Source organism: Panthera onca, chromosome A2 (assembly GCF_046562875.1).
Source record: "Panthera onca isolate mPanOnc1 chromosome A2, mPanOnc1 haplotype 2, whole genome shotgun sequence".
NCBI classification, from domain to species: Eukaryota; Metazoa; Chordata; class Mammalia; order Carnivora; family Felidae; genus Panthera; species Panthera onca.
The window spans coordinates 56,554,163-56,576,243 of NC_138340.1; the positions used below are offsets into that span (position 1 = coordinate 56,554,163).

The window sequence follows — 22,081 nt, forward strand, 5'->3', positions numbered from 1 at the left end:
GGAAGCAGGGCCTACCTGTGAAGGCTGATGGGGGGACGACAGGGGAGGGAGGACCTGTCCAGAGCCTGGTGGTCGCAAGCCACCTCTCTTGCTTGGCCTCGGAGCCCCAGACTGAGGGTGGCAGGTCGCAGGTGGCAGGGGGACCCCAGGGGGAGGCCTCTGGGTTCAGCCCCAAACTCCAGAAACCTGTCAGAACCACACAAGTAACCACATTTCACCTTTAAGTACTGAAACCACCCCAGCTTGGACTGCTAGCGCGTGTGCCCGAGGCGGGCCGTTGCCCCTCCCTGGGCTCTGGCCTCTTCTGGAGACACAGGAACACAAATAATAATGTCAGCTGTTGCTCGTGGAGCATCTATGTGTGCGGGGCGCTGATGGGCCCTTTGTGGTCTTCTGGTGTCTTGTATTGTCACAGTGAGCTTTTCGGCACTGGGGGGGGGGGGGGAGGGCCGTCTGTTGGACACGACTGACACCTGATATGGAAAGACTTTGTAGCTGGATTCTGGGATGTGTAGGAAACACAGGCCCCTTCTGTCCAAAACCAAACAAGTAAACCTGGTGCCGAAACCCTGAAGACGTTTGTCCCTAAAATGTCCTGCGCCAGTGTGGGTCCCGTCGGTGCTGGCTCGGTCCTAGGCGTCAAAGGCAGACGCTGGCCGTGGCACAATGAAATCCTCCGGCTAACGTGGAGACTCGACTACCCACTACCCCAAAGGGGGTCTGTTTTTCTGCACCGCTTGTAACAGCCCCACTTTGTGGATGAAGAAACTGAGAGTAAAGTTAAGTCCCTTGGCCGGGTTCATTCAGTAATGTCAGAGGTGGGATCTGAACCCGGGCTGGGACTCAGAGCTAGCCACGAACTCCATGCCCTGCACCCTGCTCTGGGTCAGATGTGCTCATGGAGGGACTGGCACCTTCCTGGCCCACCGGAAAAGGCTGGATGAATCTCTAGAAATGTGTGTCACCGCTCTCTCTGGTGGCTTCCCAGGAGGCACAGCATAGAAAGTCTATAAGGGTCTGGAGGGTCTATAAGAAGCCATTCTCCCACAGGCCAGGGGATTCTGTGAGCTTGGCTGGGCAGGGGTGTCAAGGTGGGTCCCAAGGCAAGGTTAACACGCTGTGGGGCGCCTGCCCAAGAGTGATGGGGTAAGAGGTGGGGCCCCAGAAACAGCCAGAGACGTCTGGGCTCAACTTCAAACAGTCAGGAAGCACATAACAAGCCACGTTTCATCTGCAAGCACAGATGCCCCAGATAAGTAGGCCACAACGAGCACCTCGAGGCTGCGTCACGACACCCCCCTGACACACCCTGCTGGGTGACACCGGGGCACAAACAAGGCAAGGAGCCATGGCGGCCTGAGGAGGCTTCTCGGCGGCAACGGTAATGACAGTGACGTGCCACCGTCTGAGCGCCGCCTGTGTGTCGAGCCCTACTCTGTGCTCATTTAATTCTCCCGGCAACCCCGTCTAGTCGGAATGCCTATCCTGTTCGGCAGACGGGGAAACGGAGGCACGCCAGATAACTTGTTCACATTTCTTGCTAGCTGGAAAGTGGCCGCGTTGGAGTTGGAACCCAGAATTGAGCTTTCCTTTGGGAACTGGAGGGCTGACCAGCGTAGTGGGTCAGATAAGTGGAGAGGTGTTCACGGGCTTCCTACTCTGGTGTCTGCCCTCCTCCCAGGTGGCAGCTGGTCCCCAGCTGGTCCCCCACTGCTCCATCATCTGGAGGATGGACATGGCTGCTGGGCCAGTGTGGGAGAAGGGCCCCATCTGGTGCCTCCAGACAATATGTCTGCTGAAGGTGAAGTCCTTTGCTGACGGCTCCTGCACCCCCCACATCCTCACTGCGTGAAGATACACAGTCCCTGTCTGTTGTGACAGCCCCCTGCCGGCTTCCCCTGGAGTTGGGACTTGGAGGAGTGTCTATGGGGGGCTGCTGCCCTCAAGGTGGGGAGCTGGCTGGATAGCAGGGAGGACCAAGAAGCTGGCTCTGGGGAAGGGTGGGGCTGGCAAGAGTGACTTTGGGCAGGTGTCTATGTAAATGTGCCAGGAGCCGGGTGCTGCTGATTCAGAAACCCTCTGCACCCGGGCTCATCGGGTCCTGGCTGTGACCAGTCAGAGCCTGCCCAGCCCACAAGGCAAACCTCAGGGCATCTCCCCAGGACAGCCTCCCTGTGGGGCAGAGAAGTTCCCCTGGGAGCCTCAGAGACTGCTCTGCCGAGGGTCCAGGTCCACATGTCTGTGGTTGGTTGGGGACCGCAGGTCCCCTCCACATGGCCCCTCGCCTGCTCAGTGGGCAGCCCGCTTCTGTACAAGGGGTCCCCTCGGTTCCCCTCCACATGGTCCCCAGTGGACAACCATCTGCCATCCACTGGGGTCCAAGAGCAGCGTTCCACGAAGACGAACGTGGAGGTGCATGGCCTCCTGAGGCACAGTCTCAGAACCGGCACAACCATCACTCCTGCCACATTCGACTGCACAAAGAAATCATGTGGCCAAGGGGACGGGAAATAAACCCCCTCTGGGTGGGAAGAGGAGGGGACAAATCCCACTGCAGAGGGGCCTGGGCACCAGGATGGGGGCAATCTGTAGGCATATCTTGTAATCACAGCATGTGTATCATTGGGATTTTGCTGGGCTCTTATCTCACAAAGGTTGGGATGAGCAAAGCAAGTTCTGAAGTCATCATATGCAAAGCCCCAAAGCAGCCTGGTAAAATTACCCTTGAAGACCTGTCATATAGAGTCCCTAGTTTGTGTACCCGTGCTATAGGGATCTCTGTGCCCACTGAAGTGTGAGGTCCTTGAGCCAGACCAGATGAAGACAGCAAGGCTTGCCCAGGCATTCCAGCCATTGTGGTGAGAAAGGGACCCACAAATCCCCACTGGGAGTGCATGGGGTCCAAATCACTGCTCACCTTTGGAGGCTCCATTCTGTGTTACTATTAAGCCTGTAGAGCTGCACTGCCCCCAGACAGAAGCTACTAGCCCTATGGGGCCATTTAAATTTTAACAGGTTAAATAAAATCTTTTTCAAACTCAGTTCCCCATCTGCACTAGCCACATTCCAAGCGCTCAGTGGTCCAACCGAGCCAACGAGTGGAGAGCTAGGGGTCAGCTGGCCTGAGCCCAACTCAGCCCCCTTCATTCAGCTGCCCTCCTACCTGCCCACCTTTGTAGTTACCCAGGCCTTGTGCTGGCTGCTTGGGACCCAGAAGTGACTCAGCCTTATCCCAGTCGCTGCTCTTGAGGGACTGATAATGCAAGGGGCCAGTATGTGAGCGGGGCCAGCCCTGCTGGGCATCCCTCCAGCCCCTGTGTCTGACCCGCCCTGCCCTCAGGGAAGCCAGGACCTGAGATGTGCCGAGTGGGGAGCCCTAGGGCCACACCCTCTTGGAGCAAGCCCCTAGTTCCAACACTGTCCTCCCCACCATGAAGCAAGGGGAGGCTCTGTTTGCACTCTCCAGGCTTTTCCAGTAAAAGCAGGATGCCTGTGAGAAACCTCCCCACCCCCATGGTGAGTATCCATGGCTGAAAAATTACAATAAGCCACGGAGAACCCATTTCAGATGAATTTGAAATCTATGAATTTTATTCACTGCAACAGCTTCTATTTTGGTTTGAAAGATGTTAATGTGTGAAACAGTATTTGTTTGGTCTACCAGCAGCGTTGGGTGTGCATATGGGATGTAAGATCCCCTAAAATAATTCAGGGGCTCCCAGCTTGGGAATCCCCGAAGCTTCCAGGATGGCAATGGGGGGGGGGGTGGGGCACCTTATGCTGTCTCTGTGTGGCCAGCACTTGGGCTAGCCCCATGCTGGCTTTTGTGGAGGGAGGGGAGTGAGGTTCTCCCTCGACACTCTGCCCTCCATTCCTACACCCCTCCATACCCACAGCCCGTAGCCACCCTCCTTACTATCCATTCTCCTGGTTCTGTTCTGAGCTCTACCCATCGGAGGTGACACAACATTTTTGCCCAGTCCCTCTAGGATGTGTGCCCCAGTGTCCAAAAGCTGTGACCCTCTTTTCTGCGGGGACGGAATTTGACTTCCTTATAATCCAGGGGAACAGAGGTGATTCAGACACCAATCCCTGCCCTCTAGGCTGGGGCCTGGGCACAGGTGAAGGGTTTCCACATCCCCTTCCTCCTGCTGCAGGACCCTTCCCTGCTCCCGTCTGGACATCAGCACCATGAAAGGAGGGACATTTGTGTGTGTGTGGCTCCCAGCTGATCCCTTGCACATAATAGACACTCAAATATTTGTTGGGTGAATGAATGAATGAATGAATGAATGAATGAATGCAAGCTGAGGGGCACACAGGCATGTGTCCCAACCATGCCCTCCGGCTTCTGACTGTGTCTTCTTTTTGGAGGTCTCAGAGACATATGATGAGCAGGGGGCACCCCCTATGGGAGTTGCGATCACAGCTAGATCAGTGTTTTTTTCTCCCTTTGGGGTCCGTGGATTTATTCTCAGGAGTTTTCAGGTTCCACACAATAATTTTTTTTTTATTTGTGGATTCTTTAGGAGTTGCAAGAGTTGTTTGTAATAATTTCAATCACCAGGGAGACTTGCAAGAATAATATCCAAAACAAGTCCTCCCATGTACCCTTCACCCCAATTCATTATTACTAATGTTTTACCAAATATTTCCCCCCCAGAACTATTTGCGAGGTCATTGCAAACATGGAACATGATGACTTTTACTCCTGAATAATGCTTCAGTGTCTATTTCCTAAGAACAAGAACATTTGGTTACATAAACATGGTTCAATAGCCAAAGTCAAGAAGTTTAGCACAGATACAATACAGTTTATAGTCACCTTTACCAATTGTCTCAATAATGCCCTTTATGTCATTTTTCCCTGACCCAGGATTCCCCAGAGTCGTCACGTGTTCTCTTAAAGCTTTATGAAGATGCCATTTACATACCATAAAATTCCCTTGTGTCAAGTGTCCCATCTCATGATCGTTGAGAGATATTGGTAGAGTTGTATACACATCATGATTTTTATTTTAAATTATCTCCATCACCCTGAAAAGAAGCCTCGTCGCTAGTTTCTGTCAATTCCTTGTCCCGCCTCCAGCCCCTGGCAACCGCTAATCTGCTTTTTATCTCTATAGATTTGCCTTTCTGAGCGTTTCATTATAAATGGAGTCATCCAATACGTGACCTTTTGGGTCTGGCTCCTTCCACTTGGTGTAATGTTTTCCAGGTTCATCCATGTTGTAGAACGTGGCAGTATTTCATTCCTTTTTATGGCAATAATACTCCATTGTATGGATAGACCAGTTGATGGACGTTTCGGTTGCTTCCACTTTAGGGTTATTATGAATAATACTGCTATGAATATATATATATATAAGTTCTTACATGGACATATGTTTTCATTTCTCTTGGGTAGATGTCTGGGAATAGAATTGAGGGGTCAGATGGTAACTCTATGCTTAACTTTTTTTTTTAATGTTGATTTATTTTTGAGAGCGAGAGAGACAGAGTGTGAATGGGGGAAGGGCAGAGAGAGAGAGAGGGAGACGGGCTATCTCATTGTGGTTTTGATTTGCATTTCTCTGATGGCTAGTGATGTTCAGCATCTTTTCATGTGCTTCTTGGCCATTCATGTACCTCCTCTGGTGAAAGACCCTATCAGACTTTTTGCCCATTTTTAAATTGTATTGTGTTCTTATTATTAAGTCACAGAGTTCTTTTCATGTTCTAAATACAAATCTTTGTGGGGTGTTTTGTTTTGTTTTGTGTTTTGGTTATATGACTTGTAAACATGTTCTCCTAGTTGGTGGCTTAAATTTTTTGCTTTCTTGATTGTGTCTTTTGAAATGTAAAAAGTTTTAATTTTGATAAAGTCCAATTTATCATTTTTTTTATTGCTTATGTGTTTGATATCTAAGAAATCATTATATCTAAGAAAAAAATCTAAGATATTTTTATATCTAAAAAATCATTTTATATCTAGGAAACTACTGCCCCACCCAAGGTGACAATGATTTACTCTTATGTTTTCTTCTAAGAGTTATATAAGGTTTTTTTAAAATTTTTTTTTAGTTTGTTTTTTGAGAGAGAGAGAGAAAGAGCAGGGGAGGGGCAGAGAGAGGGAGAGAAAGAATCTCACTGTCAATGCAGAGCCCAATGTGGAGCTCAAACCCACGAACCATGAGATAGTGACCTGAACGGAATCAACACTCGGACGCTTAACTGGCTGAGCCAGCCAGGTGCCCCTATGGTTGTAACTCTTACATTTAGATCATTGATCATTTTGAGTTAATTTTTGTATATTATGGGAAGGGTCCAAATACATCCTTTTGCATGTAGACATCGTCCCAGTGCTATTTGTTGAAGAAAGTATTCTCTCCAGTAAGTTCTCTCGACACCTTTGTGAAAAATCATTTGACCATGATACAGTCTTTTAAATGTCATTTTCATGAAAATGACAACCCTCTCTCATTTTAACAAAAGCATGTTCCCAATCATCTGGATGACTTTTTCTCTGAACTACTGAGGTAAACCAATCAGTTATTTTTATCTTGAGTGGTTCATGGTTTTCTCTTGCTTATTGGTAAGAACTCTTGATATATTGAGGAACCAAAGGAAGAGTATGTGCCAATATTTCATCTCGTGAAATAGCACCATGTACTCCAAAGGCGGTAAGTATAGGTTGACTTTGGGGGAAGCCACTGAAGATGGAACTAGGCAAAAAAGGCAGAAATGAGTTCTGATGCTAACCTGAGAAGTTTATGTAACCACACCAAAGTGAGTTCGCTCTTTGGTGAGTTAGAAACTGTACCAGGTTGAGCTGTCACACAAAGAAAACTTTTATTTGCAGCAAGTAAAATCATGGGGAATGGTTTCCAAATCTGTGACTCCCTGAGAGAGGGTGAATGGGTTCCTTTAGTTTAGGGTTAGGATGAATAGTTAGGTAGGGAAGCCTTGTCATCCTATGTAGAGGGGAGCATAAGGCGGTGTGTGCCCCTTAAAGAAAATGCCTATACACACATTGCATGTTATGTAAATGAGGCTGGGGCTCCTCCTTGGGCGGAGATTTAGTATTATAATGAGGTAAAGGTAATGGTACATCATTCCAGAAGTCACTCCTCGGTCCATCTGTGAGGGCTTGAGCTGGGGGGTTAGCTCAAAAGGTCTGGGTCGTCTGGGCCAGTGGGAGGTCTTATCACGGCAGTCGCCATCACCCGATGGGTGATTTGGGGTTTCTTTTGCCTGAGTTAAAAGATGAACTGCAGGGATGCCTGGGTGGCTCAGTCAGTTAAGCGTCCGACTTCGGCTCAGGTCATGATCTTGCAGTTTGTGAGTTTGAGCCCCGCGTCGGGCTCTGTGCTGACAGCTCAGAGCCTGGAGCCTGCTTCGGATTTTGTGCCTCCTTCTCTCTCTGCCCCTCCCCCACTTGTGCTCTCTTATCAAAAATAAATAAACATTAAAAAAATTTTTTTTAAAAAGAGGTGAACTGCAAAGAAGAGCTTCAGGAGAAACGTCAAAGGTTAGTGAGTACAAGCAGGTGGGCAGCCAATGTCAGGGCTTGGGGGTCTAGCCGGTGACACTTAGACCTGAGTCCTACAGGTCACTGGGAGCCCTAGAAGGGTCTTAAGCAAGAGAAGGATGTGATGAAATCTGTATTATTGAAAATTGCTTTAAGTAAGGGACATAATGGATGAAGGGAAGGGCTATGAGGGTAAATGGAGGCCAGAAAGTACAAACTTTGAATGTCCAGCTGAAGAGTGTCAACTTGGCTTTGTGGGCAATGGGAAGCCACAGAACATTCTGGGTGATGACTGGGCGTGAACCAGAGGGTCAGTGGGGATGGAGAGCTATCTGTGGAGGTGGGAAGGAACAGGACTGAGGCCAAGGCTGATCTCTGGATGGGGCAAGAGTTTCAGTTTCCCAGCATAAGGCTTTGCCCCACTAACATCTCAACCCCACATGGGTGCTCAGTGCTGTGTCATCTGTCCCTGCTCCCCAGAGCTGACCTCCAACCCAGACAGATGGGACGTTGCTAGGGGTAACCTGGAGAGGAAATATGAACCAAGAGTTTCCGGGCAGGGTGCTGTGAGTGAAAGAAGAAAAAAGGAATAGCACATTGGCATGTCAGGAGGTGTCTTAGAAGTCATGTAAGCCTCTGTCCCCAGGGCAAATGACTATTGGCCTCTGCTCCCACAGGTCCAAGGGTGGCAAACCCTGTACCTCCACAGCAGCCTTTCCATAGCTGGTTGGCTCTTCTGGTGAGAAGGTTCTGGGGCTGGCATGGCGTCAGAACTGTAAGGAGCCTTGGAACTCTTATCTCACTCCGCCTGTCCACTAGATAGAGGGGACCTTGATGCTCAGAGGGACACAATCCTACACCGAGGTCACAGAGGGAGTTGTCCCCAGCTTGTGTCAGAGCAGGCCCTAGAAACTCCCCGCCCAGTTTCAGAAATGATTGTTTTTGTCAACCTACTTTTCAAAACCCAGTAGTACACGCATACAGTGCAAACAAATTTTAAACAACGTTTCCGTGGAAAGCCAGTCAGTCCCCTGCCCACTCCAGCCCCAACTCTCCATGACCTTCCTCAGGGTGCCGCTGTTCCAGCTTCTTAAACACCCTTGTCAGGGATGACATATGCACGTACCTGCACGTATACAAGACCCCTGCCTTTTTTACGTAAAAAGTAACACACCATACCCTGTACCACACTTTGCTTTTCCCACTTACCAAAATGATCTTAGAGGTTGATCCTTAATCCATCCATGTGTAGAAGACACTTTTTAAAAAAAAAATAGCTGCATAGGCTTCTATCATGGATATATCCTAATGATAATCTGTTGAACAAGGCCCTCAAGGTGCATGTTAGGTAATAATAATAATAATGGTGATTTTTAGTCACTTTAGGAACAGTTATTCTTTTTAATCTAAGTTATCTAACTTAGTTATCTACTTAAAAATTTTTTTTAATGTTTATTTATTTTTGAGAGAGAGAGACAGAGTGCAAGAAGGGGAGGGGCAGAGAGACAGAGGGAGACACAGACTCTGAAGCAGCCTCCAGGCTCCGAGCTGTCAGCACAGAGCCCGACACGGGGCTCGAACTCACGGACCTTAGCCTGCTGAGCTACCCAGGCACCCCTAGTTATCTACTGTTAAAATCTAAGTTAATCTAATGCATGTAAAGAAGATTTTATTGGCTCATGAGGCTGTGTCTGTGTCCAGATAACCCCTAGTGACTTTTTAAAAATCAATGAGTCCTCAGACTCCTCATATACCCATTCCACACCATCACCCCGCCCCCCACCATTCTCCCATAGGGCGGTCACCACTGTTTGTTTTGGTGTGCGTGTAACCTCTTGGGAGAAAAATTAGGAACTCCCAATACACATATATGTATAACCTTTAAAAAAATGTATGCAAAAGGGGTCATAACATACACAGTCTTCTGTCTCTTGCATTTTTCATGAGAATTGCACCTTGAAGATTTGTCCACCCCAGGGCAAAGTCTTGGCTTCGGTGTCTTCATGCAGCCTCTTCGTCCCCTCCTGTTGGACATCAGAGGTTCTCCTCTTTGCTTACCTTACACGGAAGACTGTTGACTATCCTTATATTTTTATATTAGCATGCTCTCTAGCTTTGCCAGATCGCCCTTCAGAAAAATGGACTACCTTGCCCCTCACCCAACAGTGTTTGTGAGTGTGTGCGTTTCCCCCCACCTTCAACAGCAAAAGTATCACCAAACTTGTTCGTTTTTGCCAACTTGGTAGGTTAAAAAAAAAAAAGTGACTCGCATGCTCTATTTTGATTCGTATTTCTTTAATATGCATTTAATTACAAGCGGCATTGAATATCTTTCCATGAATTGCTTGTTCATATCCTTTGCTCTTCTTTTCTAATCGGTTAGTCATCTCTTCCTATCGATCTGAAAGAGCTCGTTCTGGGTCAGGAAAATGAACGTTCATCTCATTTTCTTCAATTTACTTCTGGCATCTGTGCTGTAGATAATTTTTTTTTTTTAAGTTTGCCGTGTGTCCTTTTTAACTTTGTGGGGTTTTTTTATTCTGTTTAGAAGTTTTAATTCTCACATAGGTAAATTTATTACTATTTTCCTTCATGGTTTCTGGAAATAAAAATATTTATACAGTGCACTTTGCACAACCTTTTCACACAGTATCATGGTTGATCTGCACAGCAGCCTTTGAAGCAAGGCGGGGTGGGGATTTTTATCATTCGTTTCATTTTATAGATGAGTCCATATGAGGCTCAGAAAGGTGAGAGGACTCGCCCAGGCTGCATAGTTTCTAGAACCCTTGCTGTTCTCACTTCCCTCACCTGCTTTCCAATTAACCAAGGAACACACTCCTGGCACTGATAACAAGAGGATGTGTCTTCTCTAGAAGACCGTCGTCAGTTATTAAACCCACAAGCATCTTTTCTTCCTTTAGATGCTCTTTTTAAAAACGTTTTTGAAATTATAAAGTTCATTCATAGTTCTTAAAAACAAAACCTCCAACATACAGAAGAATGTAACAGGAGGCTCGGGATGGGGACACATGCTCTGCCCCAAAAGTCTACTCCCGGTGGCCACTGTCCAGTTTGCCGTGAGCATCAATAAGGTGCCACGAGGTGAGGAAGAGCCACCAGGAGCTGAACTGCTCCTTTATTCACCTGTCACTAGTGCCTTGTATACTCCAGGAATGCCTTAGACGCTCAGTAAACGCTGCAAGGCAAGAGACTGAGGTGGTCAGGTGCCCCTTTTTCATAAGTCTGTGTTCAAATCCCAGCTCAGACACTTAGCAGTTGTGTGAGCCTGGAAAGGTGAATTACCCTCTCTGTGCTATGGTGTCCTTGTCTATGAAATTGGGATAGTAGTTCTACCGCAAGTAAATGAACTAAGTCCCATAAAGTGCTGAACAAAATGTCTACCTCTCGCCTCTGATCTGTCGGTTCCTTCCTCGATCTGCTGCCTACTCCAACCTGGTCCCCATATCCAGGGTCATGAGATATCAAAGCTGAAAATCAGGCTCCTTCCCTCCCAGAAGCCCAGAGAGGGGAAGTGCCTTGCCCAAGGTCATGCAGCCCGTGGGTGGCAGGGCCCGCAAAGACTCCAGTCTCCTGACTCATTACATCACTAAGGCGGCTTCCCCACAGCTGGACCACTGCAGACGCTTCCCTCTGGCCTCCTGTCTCGCCCCTTCTGGCCACCAGGGGGCGTTTCCTAACTCACAGCCCAAACAGCTGAGGTCCGGGCTGCAAACTGGTCGGGGGCTCCCCGCCGCCTAGGAACGAACGGAAGATGCTCTTTATTTGGCCTGGTGTTCAAGGCTCTCAGAACCCGCCTTCTCTCCCATACACACCGGGCAATGCGCATTCCCATCCTTGCTTTATCCTTAAGCACCCTCCTCCTGGAGCGTCGGCCCCCTTCCTGCCCCTTTCAGGCCCAGCCTCTCCTCTTTACGCCACTTCTTCCCCAGGTATCGGGTCCCTCTCTCAAACTGTGCCACCCCATCCTCTAGGAGAGTTGCCACACCACTGAGGCCCACCCCCAGCATTCAGCTGGTGCTGAGTCAACGTTTGCTGTTGGGTAAGCCGCGCAGCCGGCAGGCAGAGACCCTCCCCCCAGACTGCGAGGGGCGTTGTGCCCTGGAGGGGACTCAGAGGGAAGTGATGCCAGGGTGGGTGTGAGCATCCCGCTCCCGCTGTGCAACTCCGGACCAGTGGCTGCCTCTCTCTGAGCCTCGGTTTTCTCATCTGTGAACCGGGAAGGCTGGGGGGGGTGGGGGGGGGGGGGCTGGGCATTGCCTGCCTGCTGGGGCTGCATTTCTCCGGGGGAGGGGCCAAGGGACTTGGCCTGAGGTCGCGGTTACTAGGTGTTTATGTGAGGGTCTCGGGGAGTGAGGGAAATGCTGGGGCCACAGTGCGCGCTCCAACGCGCCTGGACCTTGTGTACCCGGCTCCCCCAGCCAGCGGCTGCAGCGGCCCCACCAACCCGAGCGCCCTCACCTTGTCCCCGTTCAGGTGACGTCGGCGGCCGGGGCGGCACCCATCCTCCCCACCGCCCCCGCCCCCCCCCACACACACATACACCTTTCCAAGGGGGTAAACTGAGGCTGGCGTGGCGAGGCCGCAGCCAAGGTCACGGCGCGCGGTGGCGGAGAGGGCAGAAGGGCCGGCGGTGCTCGGGCTCGGGCTCGGGCTCGGGCTCTGGCTGCTGACGCCCCCGGGCCCCCCCGCGCCCCGCCGGCCCGACGCGCTGGAGCCGCGCCCGCGCTCCGCGCCCGCCGCGGGGACGGCGCGCGCTCGGCGGCTGCAGGCGGACCCGCGAGGTAGGAGGCGGGCCGGCGGGGGACGCGCGCGGCGGCCGGTGCGGTGCGGTGCGGGGTCGAGCCCGGGGCTGGAGGCTGCGGGGACTGCGGCCCGGAGTCCCCTCCGCCGAAAGGCCTGGGCGGCAGCTCCGCCCCCGGAGCCGCGGCTACACGGACGCGCGAGCAGCTCTTGGGAACCGGGGGAGGGAGGGGTGATCGCAGGAGGCTTTGCGGAGCCCGGCCGGGGAGGAGGTTCCGAGGCCGCAGTGGCGGAGAGGACACTGGCCACTGGGTCGTAGGGTTGGGGGATCAGAGGCCGCCAGGCTCTCGGCCTTGGAAGCCGGGGTTACGCAGGCGGCCCGGAGGGCCTGGGGTGCGCCAACGCCAGTCTTTCTGAGCCCGGGCTCTGCGGGTGTCGCTCTCTGGAACTCGATCGGTGAGGACGTAGGAGATTCAGCCTCCGCGGCTATGCGGACCCTTTATGCAAAACCTTGTGGACGCTGAAGGCGCGATGTTGGGGGGAGGGGGGGCTCAGGGTGCTCCATTTCCGCGTCTATGCAGTTGGCTATCTCCCTGGGGCGGGGAAACGTGAATCCAGGCCCGGAGGGTCGCCTGGTGAAGCTGACCCCTACCAGCCCTTCCCCTGCTCCTGCCTCCCAGCGGAGAAAACCAGCCACGCGTCCGGGGTCGGGAGCCTGCGGGCGGGAGGTTGAGGCATCTCCGGAATTCGCTGGGAGCCAGATAGACGCGTCCAGGGAGGGAGTGAGGAGTTAGGGCTGGGCTGGAGGGCTGGGTCCGAATCCAGACCTGCCCCTGACCCCCTGTGTGACCTTGGGCAGCCCCTCCTCCTGCCACCACTTGGGCAAGAGGCTGGTTTTTATTCTGGAGACGCTCTGGGTCAGACCCCCCAGGGGCGGGCAATCTGTGTAGGTGATGGTGCTTGAGGACTGGAACAGCCAGGGCAGTCCTTGGACCCAGTCCCAAATAGGAGGCAGCAGTGGTCTGAGAACTGACGGGGTTGTTTCAGGTGTCAGGACAGCCTGAGGTGGACGCCCCTGGGCCAGGGGGTCCGGGGTGTAGGAAACCCTTGCCCTGTCTGATACCACAGCCTTGGGCAGTATTGAGGAAAGGGACATTTGGCCCCGGTGGTGAGAGGAGGCTGTCCCCACCCCAGTCATGGGGAACCCCCCTTCCCATGTTTCTGCCAGGCATTTGCCACTTTAAATTGCCAAGCTCTCAACTGTCACAGCTGATCTGTTCCTGGAGCAGACGGAGCAGAAAGACGACAGTGGGTGTCCCCTCCCCCCAGCCCTGTCCATGAGATTAGGCTCACGGGGACGGCATTCTGCTCTGCCTGGTCAGCTTTGCACATTTTGCTCTGAGCATGCTCCATAATTGGTGGGGGTGGGGGGAGAGGGGAAGCAGTTGTCCTGCACTATAGGAGCAAGAGTCTGGTTGTGTGCTTTGATGAGGCCCTGCTCCACTCTGTGCTCTGTCCCCACCAGACTGCACATGCTGGCCTGTGCAGCCCCTGGGAGCAACTCTAAACTGAGGTGACACGGGAATGCCCCTCTGGTCACCCTCTCCTGCCCCCAGCACTGTGCCTGACTCCTCCCTTGGACTGGTAAGGCCAGAGCCCAGCAGTTGAGTTTGAAAGGAGAGAAGAGAAACAGTCCCACCCCCCCCTTTGCCCCCCACCCCGGCAGGAAAAGATGAGCTAAGAGGGGCTGGGGGTGCCACAATGCCCACAGCCTTGACACTGAGCATCAGAGCTGGAGGGAGCATCCTAGGGCCCAATCCCTTATTAGAGATGGGGAAACTGAGGCCAGAGAGAGGCAGGAACACGTCCAAGGTCACACAGCCTCCCACTGTCCCCAGCTCTCCAGACATCCTTGGGTTGCTAGGGAACACTCAGAGGACTCGCTGTTCCCATAGAGGTCCCTGCAGTGGAGAGACAAGGAAGGGGACTGGTGCCGTCTTCTGCAGGGGACTCCAGCTCCTGCACACCGTGCAAACATTAAGCAATCTCGGGTCTCATGACCAGAGTTGCCATACCTTTCTCAAGGCTGCTTTTCAAAAGTGCCTGTGGCTGCCTGCCCTTCCAACAGCTGTTCTGACCAGCCTGCCCTGCCCACCCCATACCTGCTGGCCCCACAGCAACCCCCATGATATCAGTTATGCCCCTTCCCCATTGTGCGGAGGGGAATGCTGAGGCCGAGCCAGAACTTGGGACCCTTTGTGTCTTCACCTTTCTCCCACCCCTGGTGTTCTGACTACTGGGATGGGGGGTGGGGGGTAAACTAAGCACCTAACCAACCGTACCCAAAAAGAGCACAGCTGGCCTTTGGTTCTATAGTAAGCTTCCTGTCAGCAGGGTGTGCAAGCAGGGCTCAGTACTGACCAGTGAGGGAGGCTACGAATCTGGAGGGTTGACCCCATGTCTCATCCCTCCCTGCCGGCATCTCAGAATTGGGGTGGGGAATGGGATTGTTTGCTCCTGTCAAGAAGTGAGTTTTGCATAAAAGTGGCTGGGCCAAGCCCCATCCTGTTGGTGAGGTCCGTGTGGACTGGGGTTCCCCCCGTCCCGCCCCCACACCACGGAACTCAGACCTGGCTATTGCCATGGTGAGGTATAACTCAGACCTGCTTGGGGGATCAGCATCTTCTAGTGCCTGATGTCTTCCCACTGGACCCAGCCTGGCCCCGTCCTGGCTCCCACAAGAATGCATACCCCGCCCTGCCACCTAGACACCTCTGTTCATCCTTTTTTATTCTCATCTATGTCACTGCCTCAGCAAAGCCTGCCCTGAGTCCCTGTGTTCTCCCCTAAAGTGAGCCATTATCGCTGAGCAGAATAGCGTGCTGGGGCATAGGTGAGACTGCCATTAGACCTCCCTGGTGAGACACTAGGCTTCAGGAAGCCCCTCCCTCACCCCCACCCCCCAGGCTGTTCAGTAAGGCTACCTCAGCAAGTGCCAACTTGGGAAGGCAGGACACAGGCAGCCAAGCTGTCAGCGACTCTTCGAAGAACTACGTGTATGTGGCCTTCTGATCCAACACGATTGCAGTTCAAACCCAGTGAACGTTTTTTAAGCATCTGCTCCTTGCCAGAGCCCCTCACGGTGGCTCTCACATATATTATCCCATTTCATTTGCAAAACCACAAAGCCATCTATCAATGTGTGTGAAGGTTCTGGAAGCATAATATTAAAACAATTATGTCAATCCCACAGGCCAGCGGGAAGGATTTGGGATGCTGCACCCTCCCACCTACCTCGGATGACGATCCTTTCTGTTCCTTGGGCCCCTAGAGCCCCACGGTTTGCCAGTTTTCATGCCCAGATGCTCCTAGGGAGACATTCCTCTGGGAGGGGCTCATGAGTGAGCACAGAGTCCAGGCTGACCCACATAAATCCACGTGCCATATGTGACAGGGATATAAAGGCTTGGGCCTCACATGCTGCCTCTTTAGAAGGTAATCCCAGCCTGTGCTGTGTCCCTTTCTGTTGGAATGACACAATCACTCACGACTAAACTCCCTGAGGCCAGAACAGTGGCTGAGGCACCTCGTAGTCCCTAGTGCTGGGGGCTAATATAATTTTTTGTTGTGCTCAACTGAGCTGGATCCAAAAAACAAAAAAAACAAAAAACAAAAAACAACCTGCCTTCATGAGGGAGTGAGTTCCCTTCACTGGAGGTATGCAAACTGAGGCTGATCAGAAGATTTATGTTTCTCAGTTGGTTTAGATGCCCTGGAGGGTCATTGGAGCTCCAAGACTCCCAGAGCCAATGATTTATTATTATTATTATTATTATTATTATTATTATTATTATTACCCGAGGGCTTGCTGAAAGCTATCCTGATAGTAATATAGGTTTGTAAAAATGCTAAGGGCCAGAGTGTTTTAATAAAGCCAGTTGCCTGGGGGTATTATGGGAACATTTCATTATTCAGCTCATCCAGATACGGAACTAGGACCAGTTTTTGGACTTAGCCAGGGGGCCTGAGGATTTGGTATGAAGTGAAGCAATACGGAAATTGAGTGTCTTATGGCAAATCCGTGAGCAGTGCTGGGGTCACTGTTGGTCACCCTGGCTTGGGAAACTTGAGGGAAGAGCGCTTTGGACAAGCTCTCGCTTTGGACGAGTCCCTTCCCGCCCCCCGGACCGGAGTTTGGAACAGGCCAGGACACAGTTTGGAAGGGGCGCCTGGGTGGCTCAGTTGGTTAAGTGTCTGACTCCGGCTCAGGTCAGGATCTTGTGGTCCATGAGTTCGGGCCCCGCATCGGGCTCTGTGCTGACAGCTCAGAGCCTGGAGCCTGATTTGGATTCTCTGTCTCCCTTTCTCTCTGGCTCTCCCCCGTTCACACTCTGTCTCTCTCTGTCTCTGAAAAATGAGTAAATTGTTAAAAAAAATTTTTTTAAAAAGAACACGCTTTGGAAGCTGTAACTGGCACCCCAAAGGGGTGGGGTTGGGGGGTAGGAATGGGGGAACAGGAGGGCTGGAGCACGTAGACCCCGATACCCGGACCCTGTATGTGGACTGACTGACAGGCTGGCCTGCCTCTGGGGCTGGGTTCAAGTGCCAGCTCTCAACTTCCTAGTGCTGTGACCTTGGATAATTCACAACCTCCCTGAGCCTCAGTTTCCTCCTCCTTAAGATGGGGGTGATGATAGTACCAGCTGCCTAAGACAGTTATGAAAATAATTCTGAGAAAGTGTGTCAATGTCATAGTTATTTTTCATTTTCTCCTTTGGGGATGTCACAGGAGCCACTGAGTATTTCTAGGACCTCAGAGTCCAAATAGAAATGCAAGCTCCATTCATGCAACAAATACTTATGGAGCACCTACTATGATACCTCAGGAGCAAAACAGACAAAAAACCCTTCCCCCCAGGAGTTTTTGTTCTAGCGCCCAGAGACCCACGATGGATAAGTAAGGGAATAAAGAAAATTTCAGAGAGTGGTAAATGCTACAAGGAACCAGTCTGCCCTGATTGATGTTAAAGGTGATTTTCAATGGAAAAATTCTCCCAAACGGAAAAGGAGAGAACCTGGTTTGGGACCTAGATTCCAGTCCTGACCCCAACTTGCTGTGCAGCCTTGGGCAAGTTCCTTTCTATCTCTGATCCTCGGTGCTTGTGTTTAAAATGAGAGGGTAGAATGAGCCCTCGCAGCTCACATGTCCTGTGTGGCTGGGTGGCCATGGTGTCGAAGTGTGACTGGTTGTGGCAGGTGACTCTGCAATCACAGCTTGGGGTGTCCGCCTGTCCCCTACCAATGTCAGATACATCTTTCTATTTAAATGTGATATGCAACCTGTCACACAGGAAAGTGAGTAGACATCTGTGCAGCAGCTTAAAGAAAAGTTAGAGACACATACATGTGCCTACCACCTGGGTCAAGAGACTGAGTGTTGCCAGAAGCCCCCTACCCCCACCCAGCTTGGTGCTCTTCCCCAACCATTACCCCTCAAAGATTCTCACCATTTAGACTCTTGTGTTAATGATGCTCTTGTTCTTGCTGTGTTACCGCCCAGCGGAACAACTCTTTTTTTTTTTTAATGTTTATTTTTGAGACAGAGGGAGAGACAGAGATAGAGCGGGAGTGGGGGAGGGGCAGAGGGAGACACAGAGTCCAAAGCAGGCTCCAGGCCCTGAGCTGTCAGCACAGAGCCCGATGCGGGGCTCGAACTCACGAACCGAGAGATCATGACCTGAGCCGAAGTCGGAGGCTCAACCGACTGAGCCACCCAGGCGCCCCAGCTGAACAACTCTTTACGGTATCATTTTGTTTTTCTTATTTTCGAGCTGTCTGTTACATAGACGTAGGCTGTAGATAACTTGTTTGGGTCTGGCTTCTTCGGCTTGCGGGTGCAGCTCTGTGACTCCTCCAGTCGTGAGTAGCTACGGTTTGTCCTTGTCACTGCCCGGTCGTATTCCCTCGCCTCGCTGGGGCCACAGTTGATGTATTCCAGTCTACTGTGGTGGACATGTGGGTTGTTTTTGGTTTGGGGCTATTGTTCTTGAACCTGTCTGTGCCCTAGTGTGCATGGCATGCCCTTCTCCAGGGCATTACCTCTCACTGGGTCGTAGAGAATGCTGTGTGGTCGTTCCCTCCTATGGCACCCCCTTCTCCCGGCATCGGCTATTATCAGTCTTTGGCATTGTTGCTCAGCTGGTGGGTGTGTAATAGTGGGTCACCGTGGCATTAATTTGCATCTCCCTGATTGCTGATGAGGTTGGGTCGTTTTTGCCTGCTTATTGGCCATTTGGATCTCTTCTTTGGGGAAGTGTTTTTGCCAATCTTGGGCTTTTTATTTTCTTGTTGATTGGGGGGATTCTTTAGGCATTTGAGACTTGAATCCTTGATCATTTATGTATGTTGTAAATATCTTGCTGTTTTTACTCTTTCTGGGGTCTTTGGGTGGACATCTTCATTTCAGAGTTCTTTTTTTTTTAAGTTTATTTTTTTATTTTGAGAGAGAGAGAGAGAGAGAGCGAGCAGGGGAGGAGCAGAGAGAGAAGGAGAGAGAGAATCCCAAGCAGCCTCCACACTGTCAGCGCAGAGCCCAGCTCGGGGCTCGAACTCACGAACCGTGAAATCATGACCTGAGCCAAAATCAAGAGTTGGACTTTCAACCGATGGAGCCGCCCAGGCACTGCATTTCAGAGTTCTTCATTTAAGTAGTCAAATTTATCTCGAGCTTTATTATCAATGTTTTCTGTTTTAAGAAATCCTTTCCCACTCCGTGGCCATGCATATTCTGTATATTTTACATTAGATCTTTACCTGGAATTGATTCGTGTGTGGCGTAAGATAAGGATCCCGTTCCAAGTGTGCACACGCACACACACGCACACACACCATTACCCAGCACCATTTAATGAGCCCTTTTCCCCATCTGCCCTGCCCCCCCACCCCACATACCCATATGTGGCGTATGGGGGTGGCGGGCAGGAGCCCAGGATACAGGCTCTAGACAGGAGGAGCCAGCAGGAGTGTGGTGATCAGGGACAGCCCCCGAGGGCGAGGAGGGCAGGCGGCCCTCCCCCATGGGACCAGCTGCCACTCCTGCCAAACAGGTCTGTGGGGCTGTGGCTGTCACGTGTCCCGCTGGCGCTGACTCGGGCTCTGGCGGATTAAGCAGGGGCTGAGGGCTTATGACCCACGCTGGCCACTGCATAGGCCCGGGAAGGGCTGAGGAAGCTCATCTACGTGGGCCACAGAGGAGGCCCCTGGGGCCAGCGAGGCCGTGCTGTGTGCTGCAGGAGACCCCCACCCAGGGCACTGGACCAAGGTAAGGGAAGGCCAGGGCGATCCCTGGCTGTGTCTTCCTTGCCCACCTCTGGGTACCTGCGTCTGGAAAATAAACGTCTCCTCCTAAGCCCTTTGCATCCAGGTCTGTTTGAGGCAATGGAAGCAGGAGGTGGAGGGACACAGCCTGCCACAAGGACCTGCCAGATCTCAGGCCGCTATGCGAACTCACTTGAGCCCACACACAGGCTCAGGCACCCAGCCCACCCGTCTCCCAGGAGGCTCTGCATCCTCTCCAGTGTCCAGGACATGCCCGCTAGAGAGAGGGGGTCACTGCCAACCTCCAGTCAGCCCTCCAGATCCCGGTGCCTTTCCCCGGGCAGTGGCCAGTCCCTGGCCTGGCAGGACATAACCTTACTGCTCTTGGAGTTATCAGGGCAGGGAGGGAGGGAGGAAGTGGGTGTGGACTGAGCACCTGCTAGGTGCCAGGCACCTCCCCTTGGAGTAGGAGTAATCTTTACTCCTACCAGGCAAACCAGGGCAGATTCGCCCATTTAATAGACGAGGAGACTGAGGCCCAGGAAGGGGCTATGGTTCAGCAGGGGCCTGGGCTGAGAGCATGGCCCGGCAGCATCTCAGCGGACCGTCTCTAGGGCCCCGGAGGTTGTAGGCTCTGCTCCCACCACAGCCTGCGGACTCCCCTTGGTTGCCTGACAAGGCACATTCCCTCTGGAGCAGTGTCACTCCTCCCCAGGCTCTCTGAGAACTTCAGGTCCCCGGGAAGAAGTGAAGAGCAAGAATCAGCCTAGAACTAGGCCAGGACTAGTGTGCCTAGCCAGGCTAGGACCTGGGCAATGGTTTGTGTAGTGGGGGTGACAACAAGAGGGGCCCCCTTCTCCGGGTCACTCTGTGGCTACAGTGTAAATGTGCACGAATGGGCCACCAATGCGGCCCGTGTCCCAGCAAGCACAGAGAAGGTTTTTACAGAGAAGGTCGATACCTGAGCTCCCTTTTTTCTCTTTCTTTCTGGGCTTCTTATTTTCAATTTATTTCTAGGAGTTTACTATTTGCTTAGGAAAGCAGGCCCGTGGTAAAAGTGTTCAACATTACAAGAAGATACAACAAAAACTTCATATGCCCCCCACCTCCCGCTCAGAGCAAACATGGAAAGCGTTTTTGTGGTATCTGGTCGGAAATATTCAGGAGCTTTGTGTGTGTGTGTGTGTGTGTGTGTGTGTGTATGTTTATTCCCCACGCTGTATTTTAAAGAAAACACCCAGCAGCTCCCTCTGCCCCTATCCTGTGGCTTCTCTCTGGGCCTTTAAATCTGCCCACTCGGCTAGAAAGGCCGGCTGCCTCCTCCCTCCAGAAGGCACACATATTTGTGGACGCTGGCACCAGATTTTCCTCGTCAGCAGGACTCGAGGGAGGCTGTAGCCTGGCACGGGGCAAACAGGGGGATTGTTGAGCTGCAAAGAACGGTCCCTCTGTGCCCCATGAAGGCCCAAGTTGGGAGACCAGCTCCCCCTCCTCCCCACTCCAGCAGATCTGGGGCTGGAGCGAGGGCGGAGCCTGGAGACCTGGCGCGGGCCCAGCCTGGCTGCCAGCTGGCCATTGGGTGACCTTGAGCATGCCCTGGCCTCCTCCGGGCTCCTGCCTCAATGCAGAAGCCCAGGGCATGCAGCAGTCTCTCTGAGAGGACTGAGGGTCTGTCTCCTTGAAGACCCAAGCAAGCCACATGTCACCCTTTCCACCTGAGTTTAAGCCCATGATGTGGGCTGGGGTTTTCACTGCCCTCCTGTTCAGATTTGATGGGATTCCATGAGGCAGCTTAAGTCAGTGCTAAGTTTTGCTGATGTTTTCTCTGTGGGCCTTGTGATTTCTGGACCTGCCGGTGGCTTATCTCTGCTGTGGAAATCTCCCAGAGGGCTTTCTCTGGGGCTTTCTCTCTCCCAGGGTCTAAGAAAGGAAGGCACAGGTGGCTGCATGTGGCCACATGTCCTGCATGCATGATTACAAGTCCTTACTGGAAGGGCTCCCTGCCCCCTTGAAGGAAGAGCCAGATCCACTGTCAGTGTGAGGAGAGTAATAGCAGGGACCCCACCCAGTGGGGCGGAGCTCCAGGCGCTTCTAGTGTACAGATGTTCAGGTTGTGCACTGTGTGAGAGCAGTTGGCAAAGAAAGAAATGGCAGTCTTGCCAAGCATGGGCGTAAGAGGCTATGTCCACCAGATGAGGGCGCCTTTTACAGATTCACATATGGGAGCCCTGCCTGCTGGTGGTAGAACCAGCCTTGAGCATGCTGACTGGCAAAGGAGAGATGCCTGGGAATGGGTTCTCCTCCCCACTTAGGCAGCCCTCCTATGCTTAATTTTTTAGACTCTCTCTCCAGGACTCTGTTGGTAACCTCAGGGGCAAGGCAACTCCATTCTCCTCCGTCTGCGTGAGCGGCTTAAGCAGATCCAGCCCGGTGAATCCTGAGGGAACTGGGCCATATGCCTGGCTTCAGGGGCCACAGAATGGCTTCAGT

At 52.2% G+C, this 22,081-nt stretch overlaps 1 protein-coding gene across 12 annotated transcripts in view; it reads left to right on the forward strand.

The window, feature by feature from the left end:
• IQSEC1 (IQ motif and Sec7 domain ArfGEF 1) overlaps positions 1 to 22,081 on the forward strand; it is a 423,845-nt gene that overhangs the window by 314,461 nt on the left and 87,303 nt on the right. Inside the window, exon 1 of one of the 12 annotated variants that reach the window (XM_078442709.2) lies at positions 12,233 to 12,315. The exons of 10 other annotated variants lie outside the window; for them this stretch is intronic. Coding sequence is in view for 1 of the 2 variants with exons in the window: in XM_078442697.2 (XP_078298823.2) it covers positions 19,459 to 19,595 (137 nt within the window). In the remaining variant the exon portion in view is untranslated. Of the gene's footprint in view, positions 1 to 12,232; positions 12,316 to 15,527; positions 19,596 to 22,081 lie in introns of those variants that run through there. One more of the 12 variants, XM_078442697.2, reaches the window with a different exon arrangement.